We start from the raw sequence: 14,757 nt of genomic DNA on the forward strand, positions 1-14,757 counted from the left end.
GTTGAGTCTATGTATTCACTTTTTTTGTTATAATAAAATTGCAACGTCAAAATATTATAAAGCAAATAAATTTTGTATGCAATTGTTTATAGTTGCAAATTATTAACACTTTTTAAAGTTTTAAATTCACTGAAATGTAGCGCTGCTTAATGGTGAAGCCTAAATTCAGAGGGACACGTATGTGTAAGTCGGGATCGTCTGCTGCAATCATTCCTCACAACGAATAAATGGATGACACCGGATAACTGCAGATTCGAGGTGAGAAGCACCACTTCGGGAGAATTTACGTTCTTATGGGCTGCGCGAGTGTTTAAAACAGAGTTGTAGAGCGTTGTTATGCTCCCGAAATCTACATTCGACAACGTGGTAGCAAGCAGAGTATTTACCATGGCTCATCTGGAGTAAACATGACGTCTATTCATCAGTGGACACTGAAAAGCAGCGCTCATTCACTGTTTCTGCGCTCCTCTTGACTGGAGGTTGTTACGGCTTCACATCATTTGCTGTCTTGCAATTCGCACGCAGCATATATAAAAAAGTTACTTCGGTTTCGTTCGTATGCCCGAACGACCGTTGCAGAATTAAGCGCACCTGCCACTTTCATCCATTCATTTATGTCGCACGTTGGCGGTTTTGATAACGTTTTCCTGTTGTTTTTTTTTTTCCCACTCGAACCAGTGCACGATGTATGTTTTGTACAGTGTATCAATTGATTTTCATCTCGGTGCCGTCGGTTTTTAAGCACGGCTGTGTTTGAAGGAATCGACCGGGATATCGGAGCATATGTGCTGATGCACCTGTTACGCCAAATGTCGCGAGGGCGTTTCAGACGACAACTCAACGCATACAAATGCCTCCTGCTTCCAGACGGTACGCCGCACTTGTATCGATCCGATTTCTTCGACGAGCTTCGATGTATGTGAAGCAGTCGATGACACGTTACGGCCGCAAAACATGTACTGAAAAAAAAAAAAAACATTTTAACCTGCCGGGGGTTCGCAAAGGGACCAGACGTTTTGTTCTGACGAAGACACGCACGCCTGCTTTTAACTCCTCACCGTTCAACTGTTTGTCTCTTGTTTTATTTTGAAACCAGTCGCGATCGATGCATAAATGTGCAGGATCGAGCGCTCGCACAGGGTTCCAAGAAAATGCATTGAAACCTGAAAGAGTTGATAATGATTCGTGCTTCTGAACCGCGCGTCGGGTCGAAGCACAGTAATGAAAAGGACGCACACAGGATAAAAAAATATTTTATTGAAGCAAACACAAGCTATGAATAACCTTCCAGGAGAGCGGCAAAGCCTGGTGAAAGGAGCACAGCTTAAAAACACAAGCGATGTATGAAATCTATAAACAATTATCTCTGGTTAAATGAAGTTCACAGCTGATAAATACCGCTCCGAGAAGCTGTCAATATGCTCACAAGTGGACCTTTTCTGCTGGCTATATACATTAAATGTCTTGCTCTGTCAAAAAACGTTTGCTGATATCTTGAATGTGTTACATTGTTTTGCTTATCAGAACCCTATGTTGCTTCAGTAGAACAAGTATTTCGTGCACTGAGTGCAAAGCAGATGCAAGTCCTTTCATTCTTTTATTCTCATCTCGTTGCTGTGTTGCCGGCATGTGTCGATTTGTGCTGTCCATGCTCGTCAAAGCACAGAGGTGCATGCAGGCCAGTGGACTTGAAATGCTGAGGCTGAACAATTAAATGTTCTTTTCGTGCCATCCTGCTAGTGCTACGTGTCACTTCACCTCACTCATAATAGTGCACTTGTGTGCTGCACACGTCGTTTGTTGTCGAGCTTTCAACCTGTGTGCCCCGTTTTTCACAAAAGAAGCAAAGCCCAATGCTTGCTCAACAATTGATCTTGCTGTGTTGCAGAAAATAGCCATTCTGTGAATCGGTCCTTACATGTCATAAAAGACATCTTTTTCTGCTCTTCTAGATTGTGGCATGTGCACTCATGCTCGTACGGCTCTCACTTCCTCGCTAGTTTTAATAATCGAACATGCAGACCGCATTGTTTTTCACTACCAATCAGGTGATCGTGTGGCCCCGGAACATTTCAGTAACATATCCTTATGAGCGTGCTTGAAGGACTATAAATTAACTCCCAATTAATTAATTTCTTCAATGTACTCAAGTAATGGGGACCATCGCAGTTGTTGCTGTTGCTCAGCTTTATTTGGTGAGAAAAGCCATCGTTTAGCCAAAATTCTTGCCACTGAACAAATTCATCGGCATTGCGTGGCAGAGCTGTCGGAATTCATGGCACCAAGGACAGTTTCACTGAATGACTATTAATGGTCCATTGGTATATAGCATCATTGTGACCCTTTATTTATTTAGTTACTTTGCCCTTTCAATCCTTCTTTGTACCTTGCCCTCTATTATTCAAACACCACTAAAAAAAACCCTTTAAGAAACGTTCTATTACACTTTAGATCTCGTTTTTCTAAAGGAACAATTCACCAGAAGGAGGACCAAAAAATAAAAAATTTGCTGGTGTCAAAGTCATCATCACTATAGTAGTGCCGAAAAGCGTATGTACAGACGCTTGATGTTCATACCATCTCCTTTTATAACAAAACCCTGTTTTTAGCTACATTAGCATATTTTGCATTCTTGAAAGAAGGGAGACACATTATTTTAAGGTTTATAGGCCCATCAAGAAATGCCCAGTGTAAGTAACAGAGTGCTAGAGAATCATTTGCCAAGTGATCATGACTGGCTGGCTGAATAAGCGCTCTTTCTCCGTGCTTTGCCTTGGAAGCCTGCAGAGTAACATGGAGGCTCGCAAGCGTCCTTTCTCTGGACACCAAGGCTCCTCTGAAGACAGCACTGTGGCCCGAGACAAGAATCCGCTGCTCGAGGATGGCCGATCGTCCGGGGATGGCCATCCTCACGACAAAAGACAGCTGGGAGGTGTGCGTGAGGAGTGGCGCAGTATTGCGCTCTTGTTGTTCCTGTACGTGCTGCAGGGCATCCCCTTGGGTCTCGGTTCAGCTGTACCACTGCTGCTCCAGAACAGGCACGTCAGCTACAAGGTGAGAAATTTATTCAGAGAAAGAATGCCTATCAGTGGTGTTGTAAGAATGTTAAAGAAAGAGGCAGTAGAAAAAAAGACTGGGACTCAAATAAAACTGAAAAAGTAGGGGAATTTAGAGCTGTCAAACACATTTGCATTATAAATTTGTTTATCGAAACTTTCAACACTCTCTCTCTAAGCGTTTCATGCTTAAAATTATGTGGGACATTGGTTCTGTGTCTTAAGGATGTTGCGGTGGAAACATATTCCCCACTGCGGTTCTTCATACCATAAGGGCCATAGCTCTTGCAGATAGGTGGCCCACCATAGCTGATGATCACGTGACCTTGAATACATCCTACAGAATGTAACACGTGATGTGGTGTTGCCTGTCATCATTTTTTTACTGTGTACAAGTCATACATACTTGCTCAGTGTCACTCTGCTCTGTAGGTTTTCGTGTATGATTGCTTTGACTAGTTGCACTTCAATTTTAGCCAGGCAGTAACTGATGCACAGTGCAGGGCATCATCTAATACCCGACATTTTAACCATGGGGGTGTCTCAAGGGAAGCAAAGTGCAGAGACACCTGTGCACTGCGATGTTCTAGCTTGTAAGGTGAAGAATGCCAGGTGTTCGGAATTAACTAGAAGTCCTTTGCTACAGCATGCCTCACAGCTGAAATGTTGCTTTGAGGTGTACAAGTGCATTACGCTTTAGCTGCTGAGACACCTGGGCACCAAAACATTGTGTTACAATACCCTTTTGAAAATCATCGCTCTTCTGTTGTCATGCAGGAACAAGCCCTGTTCAGCTTTGTCTCGTGGCCCTTCAGTGTGAAGCTTCTGTGGGCACCCATCGTCGACTCTCTTTACTCCAACCGCTTTGGGCGGCGCAAGTCATGGCTGGTGCCCACACAGTATGCCATTGGCCTGTCCTTTTTCTGGCTGTCATCGCACGTGCGGGGCCTACTTGGTGACGAAGAAGGCAGCACAACAGAACCAAGCATCCTGGTGCTGACAGTCATCTTTTTTGCCCTCAACTTCCTGGCAGCTACTCAGGACATCGCTGTGGATGGCTGGGCTCTTACAATGCTCTCGAGGTGGGTGAAAACAGAGCATTTTTAAGCAGCGGTGTGTTTACAGGTGCAGTCAATTTTCCAGCCATGCTCCTGTGCTGTAAAGAGATTCATCTCATTTGGCACTATTCCTGTGTTGACATTTCAGAGCCCAACTAAAGCAACATAATAAAATTCTCTGTTTTCCTGTTGTGCTGCTGCTTTATACTGCATCACAGAAACCACTTATGTGGGTTGGTATAGCAACATGGATGAAAGAGCAAAATGTGAGGAGACAAAGGCATGGAAAAAGAGCAGGATTTCGAGGAAGACACAGATCTAGTGCCTGCGTCAACCTCTTCTTTCTGTTATCTTTGAAGCACTGCGTTTTTTTCATGACTGATTCATGCATTTACAATTGCATTTCCTTAGGGGTAGCATGCTTTGCGTAGAAATAATTGCAGGTAAGTTCCAGCAAGAATGCAAACAGTTGCAGTTTAGGCATGAACCCCCCCCCTCGCACTAATATTGCCGAAAGAGTAGGTGCCTGATACGTTCACTTAAAAATGCTATCAAAAACTCGTGTGGTTTATTCCTGTGTGCTATTTATGCTTAGCGGCTTCAAGCTAAGCCCTTTATTAAAAAAAACAGCTGTTGTGAAGCACTTAACTTCATATGTGAATGTGGCAGCAGCATGCAAGGTTTTTGTGTAATTCTTGTGTAGAGAGTTTTCAAATGCTTTTGCTGGGCAATATTCTCCATCCTTTACATAGAAAGGTATGCAACACTACAAATGGCTCTTCTGTTCTGCTTTCGCAGGAGGCACGTTGGCTATGCTTCTACGTGTAACTCAGTGGGGCAAACGGCCGGCTACTTCTTGGGCAATGTCGTCTTCTTGGCCCTTGAGTCGGCTGACTTTTGCAACCGCTACCTCAGGTCTGCTCCTCACAAGGATGGCATCGTCACCCTTGATGGTAAGAGGCATTCTGCTACTATATCTGTCCGCCTTGTGGGGCATGTAAGTAGGAGCTTTCGCTTGCATAGACAGATCATGGCAGCTTTTTCATCCATGTACATGCTAATGTGCACGTGCCTCTGTTTGAAAAGTACTGCCTTTATTTGCAAAGAATGTTTTTAATCATGCTGGACAAGCTTGCAAACATACATTTGAGTAATATGCTTCAGAGAGAATGCTTGAGGTTATTACAAAGTAAACTGAAAAGTAAATTGCAGGCTGTGTGGGTTATGGCAGTACACAGCAAATTCTGTCTCGTGAAATTCTTTTTGAATAATGGAAGTCACGTCGGCACCGAGAACATTTTGCAGAAGTGATCTTACGCAGTTCGCATTGGACACACACATCTTACATACTGCTTCATACTCGTGAAACAAGACAAACCCCTTGCAAAGCATGCAGAGACGAGCTTGCGGTAAACAACACTCTTTTTTCATGCACAGGACTTCAGAAACAAAGATAAAAGCATTTCATGCCATTTTGCATCCAATACCCTTCACCCTAGCTTACTTTTAGGAGAAAATACAGAAAGAATAGCTTTCCTAAACTTTCAGTCGTTTAGCACTACAGACATTTTATAAACCCTGTATTTGGTGCAGCCTTAAGCCACCGATGCGCAACAAAAACCCAACAAACCAACCAAACGAAACCAAGGAAATGTGAAATTCTAGGCAGTGATGAAAGTACAGTGTTGATTTATATCCCAGAAATTGTAAATTACAACAGTTTTTGAATAACAGGATTACTGTATTGCCACACGTGCAATAAACTGATACTATGAATATAATAAGAGGCATTCACAATAGGTTAACAGTGGAAGAAAATGTGAACATGTAGTGGGTAATTGAATGTATTAATCTACTTCAAGCATTCTTGGTAGACCAGATTTCTTGTTACAGTTTGAAATAAAGGAGAGCGGAGCTGGTTTTCCAAACTTTTCAGACCTACTATTCCCTACCAACTTGTCCAACCTTCAGTTCTAGGAAATCAGTTCATGGAATCATCAACACGACCAAGTTAGCGTGTGCACTACAACCAAGCAGCTACTGCCGACATTTTCTCCGCATGGTGTGATAAAAAAAGTTATTTTCTTTTGCTTCGCATGTGGCACAGACAGCAAATTCTAGTTCAGTAGCTACGACCTTATATTTTACCAAATGTATTTACGTCTATTTGCAGCAGCATTTCTGGGGCACCACGTTGCATCTCTGTGGTTGCGTTTCGGCTGCAGGGTTCCTGTATTTTTGGGGCATCGTGTTCATGGTGACAACCACCCTGGTTGCCCTGCTCAAGCACGAGCGAGACGCCAGTGCTGCGGAAGATGTCACTGACGGCCACCCCGATTTGGGTGTCGCCCAGACGTACAAGATGGCTTTGCGCATCTTCCACCTTCCCAGTGTCCAGATCTTGTGTGTCTTTTTGCTGACATGCAAGGTGAGTGAGGCATTCATTTCTCACTTATATAAGCTATTCTTATGCAGTAATAGTTGTTTGATAGTAGTCTTTTATTGTCATCTATTTTCAAATATTGAGAAGTAACACCATTACTATTTGCTTGCGCCATGCCTGTTAATTTTTTTGGTCCCTCAATGACAGTCCGACTAATCTGAATAAAAGCACACAAAAAAAATGTTTTTTGATGGATGCCAAAATATTTGCTGCATGTCTCACAGTTAAACACTGTCCTTTCTGCAGCCTTCAGCTTCGCTGGAGAGACGTCAGTGTGTCCTTTGACAAAGGGACATAATTGTCCGCATCACTAAAATTGTCTGCACGATTGGTGAACTCACATCAGTCGATTCCATAAAGTGCGAACATGGAAGATGTAGCCATGACTGACCAAAATGCTGCAGCATGCTGGATAATTTCACTCTTTTCTTTGAGGGAAAAAAAAAAAAAAATTGAAGTGCGTATTGGAAGAGTCTTTAAGAAATTCTGCCGCATATCCAGCAAAAAAGATGGCTAGAGGAGAGGTTAGAGGTTGAATGGGTGCAAAGGAGCAGCACTGCCTAATAAATGACCAGAACCGCCATTTTCTGACATCAGTAACCTGAAGAGGTTGAATGTGCTGCTATTTCCCATACCACCTGCTTGCTTGTAATGCTTGCTAATGACGGTGAAATTCAAAAGGATGTTGGGGTCACCTCATTTTCCTGCAGGTGGGGTTTGCAGCAGCTGACAGCGTGACGGGATTAAAGCTCCTCGAGGCCGGCGTGCACCGGGAGAACTTGGCCCTGCTGGCGATCCCCATGGTGCCCATACAGATTCTGCTGCCGCTCATCATAAGCAAGCACACGGCCGGCCGCAGCCCTCTGGACATCTTTCTCAAGGCCTATGCGCCCAGGTACGCTGCAGAATGCAACATGTGTCTGCAGTACTGCGTTTGAGAGGCGTATGGAAAGCTTTTATTTTTTGTTATGCTAAATCTTACTAGGGGTGTGTCTTTACTCACTTAGTCTAATGGTGTCTTTGCTTCATCAGCTTACTGGAAAAAGAGTAGTAGGGAGGGTGGAGGTAGAACAAGTGAAGAAAGTTGCAACAAGTAGGCTATTATAGATGCTGGAAAAAAAAAGAAAAGAGTAGTCAGATTAGTATTTGAACAGTTTTGGTTGCTTACAAAGATATAGTAGCTCTGACGTGCTACTATCCTTAGCAGTACTCCAGGAATGCAACCATGTGGCTGTAATGTGCTTCAGGGCTTGCGTAAAAGTGACCTTCTAGGAAAGGTGTCTTCACCAGGTGGTTCATTTTAATAAGGCAACACCCTGTGGCTCTTGCAGGCTGTTACTTGGCCTGGTGTTTATGCTCGTTCTCAAGTGGACATACCTCGTCAAGAATCCTGATGGCACATTCCCATTCTACTACTATGCAGTCATTGTTCTTGTCTACGCTGTGCACCAGGTAAGGCTTTCGCGATGGCATTAGCTGGAGCGGCCATACTGTGTTTTTAAGATTAAGCATCTTGCAAGCCTGTTCCATCCTTGAATTGAACTCAAGCTTGGCTGAAGAAAATGCTAGTGACCATAAAAATTCGTTGTTTAGGGTTCATAGGTGGCTTCGCAGGCCCTGGTGTATAATCTCATGTGCACAGCTCATCAGCACTAAGAACTAGCTGCACAACAACTCCATGTTACTGCACGCAACTTTGACTGTTAAATACTGCTGTTTAAAACAAGGATGATGTTTTATATTGTATAAATCACAGTTTTCCCCCCCAGTGTCATTGTTAGTGTGTCCTTTGCAGTGATGCAACTTGTGCACCGACTTTATTTTGATAATGCCAGCATTACCTGAGCAAAACGCAAGTTGAGGCAGGTTTTTATGACAAGAAAGATGCCATAAAAGTTATATGCGTGTCTGGATGCTAATGCATATAACAGACTCACAAGTCTGCAGACTTTGCAAAAAGCTGCATCTATGCAGCCTATGTACCAAATTTTTTTGGGGGGAAGTATAGTTGCGCATAAACGCATTGTAATATTTAGACAAATTCATGTGCAAGTTAACTGTATATCACAAAGTGTGGTACACTTGCATCAAGCATTAATGAAACAACCAGCACCCTTCACGACTGAAAAGTGAATGCATACGGAGAAAAGTAACAAGGAAATAGTTTTAATGCGTGGAAATAGATATCTTTAATGCTACCGGCTGATACTCTTGTAATACAATTTCTAAGCTTGGCAGGAGTGAAACGAGCAGATCGCACTTCAAGAACACGCGCTGCTTAGTCTGCAGCTCATGGGCTGCAAATTATCAGTCCCTGATAGCATCAGCGGTAAGCGGCGTTCGGGTAGAACGAACATGGTGGCATCCACCTGTCGAAACTAAAATCGTGTATAGGATAATAGGAAGCCTAGAAAACGAAACGAAGGACCGGCCTGTGAAACCAGATAAGCAAAGGGTCGTACAAATCATAGGCAAATTACAGCAAAAAACACCTTATATGCATTCTCCAGAAAGTAAGTTTTTAAACGCTGACAAAAACCATACGAAAAACTTTTGAAAAGCTAAAAATACATCTCACCTCCTTAGAAATGTGGGTACTACTGCAGGTGAGATTTGATCCCCGCATTCTTGGCTCAGCAGCCGAACGCCATAGCCACCAAGCCATAGTAGCGGGTGCATATCGCGATTAAAGTCTGCACTTGCAAGCTTGCCAAAATAGGTCGACTCCACTTCACATGACACCATGAAATTTAAAGGTATGCAAAAATTATGATGGCAACAAAGAAACAGAAATTACAGGCCTTGCACTGCTTTTGGTTTACCATTAACAGGAATTGCACCTTCTACTAAAATATTCGCTAAGCTTTCAACAATAATGAGGCAGTCATCTATAATTCTGCATCGGCAGCACAAGGCCTGTTCTTTTTGTGTTTATTTGTAATTTTCGCATTACTTTAAACTTCATGTTGAGTAACTGACCAGCCCTTACTTGACTTCATTATGCCTAATCTATGTGGGTTTAGGATCTGCCATGGTAGCTCAGTGGCTGTGGCATCTCGCTGCTGATCCCAAGGTCGCAGGATCAAATCCCAGCTGCGGCGATCCCATTTCGATGGGGGTGAAATGTGAAAATGCTTATGTGCATTGTGATGTCGGCACACGTTAAAGCTCACCAGGTGCTCAAAATTAATCCGAAGCCCTTCACTAAGGCATCCCTCATAGCCCTTATGTTGCTTCAGGACATTAAACCACATATGTATATACCTTTGTGGGCGTGTGGCTTGGTGTGCTGTTGAGTATACGAATAGCACGTAATTGTGTGATTGTATTTCACAGGTTACGGTGTACTGCATCTTTGTATCCCTGATGGCGTTCTTTGCGAGGGTGAGTGACCCCGCGATAGGGGGAACCTACATGACACTGCTCAACACGATATGCAACCTGGGTGGCAACTGGCCTGCGACCACTGCGCTCTGGATGGTGGACAGCCTAACCTTCAAAAGCTGTGTCGGTGCATCACAAGGCTGGCCTTTGTGCTCCTCCAAGGAAGACCTGGAGGTGAGTTTCATGCCTGTGATTAACCAGCAGCAGTTTGCGCACAATTTTCTTTTCGGCACTGGACAAGATGAGGAATGCAATCTCAGCGAACGGTGCAACCCAAGTGCCGTCGTCTCTTGTAAAAGGCAGTCTTCATAACAGACTCTACATAAGATCGCCAATTCATGTGTGGCACATGCCTCACAGCATATATGAAGTACTTTTGCGCCCTTTATATATATAATGTCTGTATGTATATATATATATATAAAGCCAGATTTTTGATTGAAACCTTGAAACCAACTGAACAGTTTAATTTTTTACAGATTTCCGACCCAAAATAAAAAAACAGCTATCAGTTAAATCTGGATATATAACGAAATAGAAAAATCCGCAATTTTTCGTTATATGCAGTTTTCGCATGAAGACTCAAAAGGACAATGTAGAATGGAAACCAAAATAGGAAATGTAGGCTTAATCACCTTGAATATGGTACTCTAAGTCATAGCATGGAGAAACAGTTCGTGTTCGCGTCTCCGCAGCGGCTCACACAACGCCGCAACGAGTGGGGGAGCTGCAAACACCGCATGCTGGGCTAGAGGAGAGCGTGTGTGGTTGCACCAGAACGGCCGAGGAGGCACCTGCTTCTTCCCACATGTTCCTGCTCTCATGTTAGCCCATCACCATTGCCCCAGGAAACTGAGTCTTCACCTTGTGTCACCAGCCCTCTCCGCTGTCCCGCTTCTGATGCGTGACAGCACGGCATATTATGTCAACTGCAGTCAATCGTTGAGGTCGTAGAGGTTTTTCTCATGTCAGTTCGTGTTTTATCGTCATGAAACTTTAACGTGGTTTGGCGAAATTTAAAGTAATGCAGCAGTAGCTAACAGATATTTGGTGTAATTCAATTTATTAAGGTCGACCACCGCAACAACTTTGCTGCATAGAGTTCTCAAATACACGCGCTTCAATGAGGGTGCCGCTACGTTCTTTACATCCAGGTTTATATTTCCTGAAGCCTTTCTTTGCTTGAGGGACTGATTTCTTTTGTATTTATTCTCTCAAACCCCTCTTGTCCCCTATTTCTGTCTGCTTATGCCTTACGGCAAGTCATGCTTGAAGCCAAAATAAAGAGTTCTATGGGCGTTTCTCGCAGACATGCACCAGTCAAGGGGGCACCTGCAAGACCTCCATAGACGGCTACAACATTGAGATGGTGCTCTGCATTCTGCTTGGTTTCCTGTGGCTTCTGTACGCCCGGCGGCGGGCGCACTGGCTGCAATCTCTGCCACAATCAGCTTGGAAGTGCACTTGACTGTACTGAGGTATGTTCGTATAAGAATGCACCATCCAGCTTGATCTGGCGTCTGCTTTTTCACAGGGTAGTGTTGGCTTTCTCTGTGCCACGTTATGCCACACAGGCTATTTAACCATGCTTATGGGTGCCGAATGCTTTCAGCTCTCTTAAATGGTAATTTTCTTCGAACTGCTCTGAAACTTGTTGGAATTTCGTTCAAAGCTTCGCCTAGAGAAATCATCTGTGGAAACGGCCAATTCATGCTGGTGGTTTGGTCAAGCAATAAAAGTCTGCTGTGCTAAGCCAGTTGGTCTGAAAGCTGTGAAGCACACAGAGAATGCAATAGACAAGAGTACAGACGCCAATCCTTGGTTGTTTGTATTGCTGCTTTGCAATGATGCGCAAGACATTAGCAAAAATAAATTGCCATGTGGAATTTGCTTGCACCCGGCTAATAATTTACAATGGAATTTCTTTTCTTGTGTTTCAGTTTCAATAGCCTAGTGATGGCTACGACATCAAAACTCAGTTCAGATCACGCAAGGCATAAAGAAACTGCAATATTATGGCTGCTTGTTCATATATTGTTATTCCTGCTCTTGGGACTGGCTGACACAAGAACTATAGTGAATTAAAACGTGAAGTAGTGATTATATCGCAATTTTTTTTTTTGCTTTCTTTGTGTCGAACTCAACTTTTATGTCATAGTCATCGGTCGGCTGTTGAAACACAAGAAAATGAATAATAAATTGTTTACCAGGCATAGGTAAATCCCATGCGGTAGTCCATGTGTACCAATGTCCTGCAAGTCATTGGAAAGAGAAAAAGCAAGCAACCTAGAATTTGGTGTCCTGAATTCTTATACTGTCTGAAGACATATTAGCCAGATTTTTGTTCTTTTGCAGGTGCCAGGTGCTACCATGAACGACGACAACAGGAACTCCACAGGAAACATACAAGCTGGCTGCCACATCTTCACCACTCATGTCTTGTGCAAAGCTTGCATCATAACAGGCCATGTTTTAGATTTCTAGGCATTTGAAACATTGTACATTCATTTTGTTAAAATACATTCCAACATTCACGAATGCATCTGTTACAAACCTTAAAACTGTGCCCTGTACAAACATGCTTGCACTTTCCTTTGAGACTACTGTAGCAGTGCATCGTGGAACTGAATGTGCTGCAGCTATATTTGTTTGTTCTTTGTTATGAGAAAGCATTTTGTGCATTACATGGCTTTCCTAGCTTTAGTAGTGGCAACTGGGACTTTGCAGAGAATTTGCAATGCATTAAAAGATGTGTTTGCATTACTAAAACCATCCTAAATTGGCAATATTTCTTAGTGTCAAATGAATGAAAACAACAAGCCTGCCTCAGGTTAAGGTTTAGTGCAATGTTCTTGCACATCCTTGCCTTGTATACTCCGGACGAGGTGCTGCACAGAAAATGCAATTAGAAATGGGTTGTTATGGTACTGAAGGGACTGCCTCATGACGACGTATTTGCCATGGCTACCTTAAATTTTTTTGGTACATGTCCCTGGCTTCTCTATGGCCAGATTGTGAGTGAAAATTAAAATTTTGCAGTCGACAAAGAAACAACATACTTTTTTTTTAGCCTTGTATGTACTGTCATGATTCACTAAAATGTGTGCAGGGCAAGCGTGTAAACTTGTGGCACTAGCAGTTTTTTTTTTTTGGCCGAAAGCAAACAGGAACTTTCTTTCAATAATTTCAAGGTGAATATTTCAGATAGTTCTTGTACACAGAAAACGTTAAAGGGCACAATACGCATTCTCAAAATCATGAACTGTTCCGACACTCAAGGCTGTTGCATGGAAAAAAGCAGAGTGCATTGAAGTTATGTTGACCTTTTTGCGAAAATAGCTGTCTAAAATAAGGGGAGTCTACCTATTTGTGGGACCTTCGAACGCTGATCTTAACTGAGACTGCATTGTTGCACAGCTGTTACTTTTAAGCAGCGACTCCATGAATTCCTGTGAGGCACAGGTGCCACGAGCTTGTATGGCTAGCACCACCTCATGTCAGGCGTTGGGAACGGGCACCGATCTGACGTGCCTTGTGATAGCCCCCTCTTGTATTGCGCCATCATGCTCTGTTAGTGAATTTCACATGGAGGAGGGCGGCCGCAGCAGCTGCAGTTAAGTCAGACTCGTACCGTTGAAATCAAGGGAGCGCATGTCCTGCGATTGGTGTATGCTGCCATGCGCACACCTTGGAAGTGCCCATGGATTCGGGGCTTTAGCTAAGTATGCGCCGCATCCCGCAGGAGGTACAGCCTTTGTAGAAGTTTAGCGTCCATGAGGTTTTGCCTCTAGGCACACTGTGTGGCTCAGAATGCATCCCTAACTAAGGAGGGTAAAGTTTTAGTCCAATTGATGAGACATAATGACTAAAAACCGCAACAGACACGGGACGGAGGCAGGCGACAACACAGGGCAAGTACTGCTCTAAACTCTAACGTAAAAAAATACACACTATTCGCACAACCCTGCAAATGTGGCTTGGGTGCATTCTTCACAACCTGGCCATGGACAGGAACAGGTTACGCAGAGCAGCAATGAGTGTATGTGAGAATTGAATGTTGACCTTTGCATGATCTTGCCAGGCTGCGCTGAGTTAACCAGAAACAGGCTCGGTTGTTTGCATTTTAATGGAGCCCTTCGTGAATTAGCGTCCGAATAGTTTTTTTTTTTATATATAACCTTCCACTCAAAAGTTTTGCTTTTGATTCCCAGAGCATGGATCTGCACCCAACGCCACTAATGGTTTGGTGACATGGTGCACTTTAGCCAATGAACTTCTTGACACCAGGCTGCTCTGCTGTTTGCACAACACAGAACGCCACACCACTGTGCATACAAAACTGATCTCGTACTGTTAATATTACCAGGTCTGGCAGGTTGAGTTGTTTCTGTATGTATGCAAAGTGCTTGCTGCAGAACCTGCAGGCACAAAGTCTTGCATCTACACTCCTTAATTTAAAACTAGACTGCGATCGCTACTTCCCCGGCCGGTTCATGTAGAGTCGTCTCAAGACATGTCTGTCGTTGCCAAGTACCAAACCTGACCTCAAAAAGTATAGCTTGACCAGTTAACCATACAGGCTTTATGATGCTAGTCTAGTTGATGTCTGTGCGGGGCAAATCAAGCCTTTACAATCCTTCCAAGCTGTAGCAATCTCTCAGGTGACATAATACGTACTTCGGCAAAAAATCAGAGCAAGGGGGGATTCAACCAGACCTCAAACTTGCCAAAGTCGGAAGTCTCAGTGTGCTCACAATTTCCCTACCACACAAACATGAACGCATCACGTTGCAAGCTTTCCATGTTTTCAAGTTCT

The 14,757-nt window shown here is 43.5% G+C and overlaps 1 protein-coding gene across 4 annotated transcripts; it reads left to right on the forward strand.

Moving 5' to 3' along the window:
* Positions 1-144: 144 nt before the first annotated feature.
* Positions 145-12,710, forward strand: LOC144120830 (acetyl-coenzyme A transporter 1). 4 transcript variants are annotated; one of them, XM_077653585.1, is made up of 10 exons: positions 145-258; positions 2,781-3,054; positions 3,834-4,138; positions 4,913-5,067; positions 6,340-6,542; positions 7,268-7,452; positions 7,889-8,009; positions 9,894-10,115; positions 11,251-11,419; positions 12,297-12,710. In XM_077653585.1, exons 2-9 carry the CDS (start codon positions 2,794-2,796, stop codon positions 11,407-11,409), a joined length of 1,611 nt encoding a protein of 536 aa, XP_077509711.1. In that variant the 5' UTR covers positions 145-258; positions 2,781-2,793; the 3' UTR covers positions 11,410-11,419; positions 12,297-12,710. The 4 variants fall into 4 exon arrangements, with proteins under 4 accessions (XP_077509711.1, XP_077509712.1, XP_077509709.1 ...); XM_077653586.1 differs by having other exon boundaries at positions 160-258; positions 12,304-12,710; XM_077653583.1 differs by lacking the exon at positions 145-258 and adding an exon at positions 741-870.
* The last annotated feature ends 2,047 nt before the right edge of the window (positions 12,711-14,757 follow it).

Source organism: Amblyomma americanum, chromosome 2, assembly GCF_052857255.1.
Source record: "Amblyomma americanum isolate KBUSLIRL-KWMA chromosome 2, ASM5285725v1, whole genome shotgun sequence".
Lineage (NCBI taxonomy): Eukaryota > Metazoa > Arthropoda > Arachnida > Ixodida > Ixodidae > Amblyomma > Amblyomma americanum.

Bases quoted from the DNA above. Each gene is read 5' to 3' on its own strand.
- LOC144120830 (XM_077653583.1), top strand. From the start codon at position 851: ATGCCTCCTGCTTCCAGACG. The intron at 871-2,780 runs GTACGCCGCACT...TTGCCTTGGAAG, and splicing joins ATGCCTCCTGCTTCCAGACG to CCTGCAGAGTAACATGGAGG. The intron at 7,453-7,888 runs GTACGCTGCAGA...TGGCTCTTGCAG, and splicing joins CTCAAGGCCTATGCGCCCAG to GCTGTTACTTGGCCTGGTGT.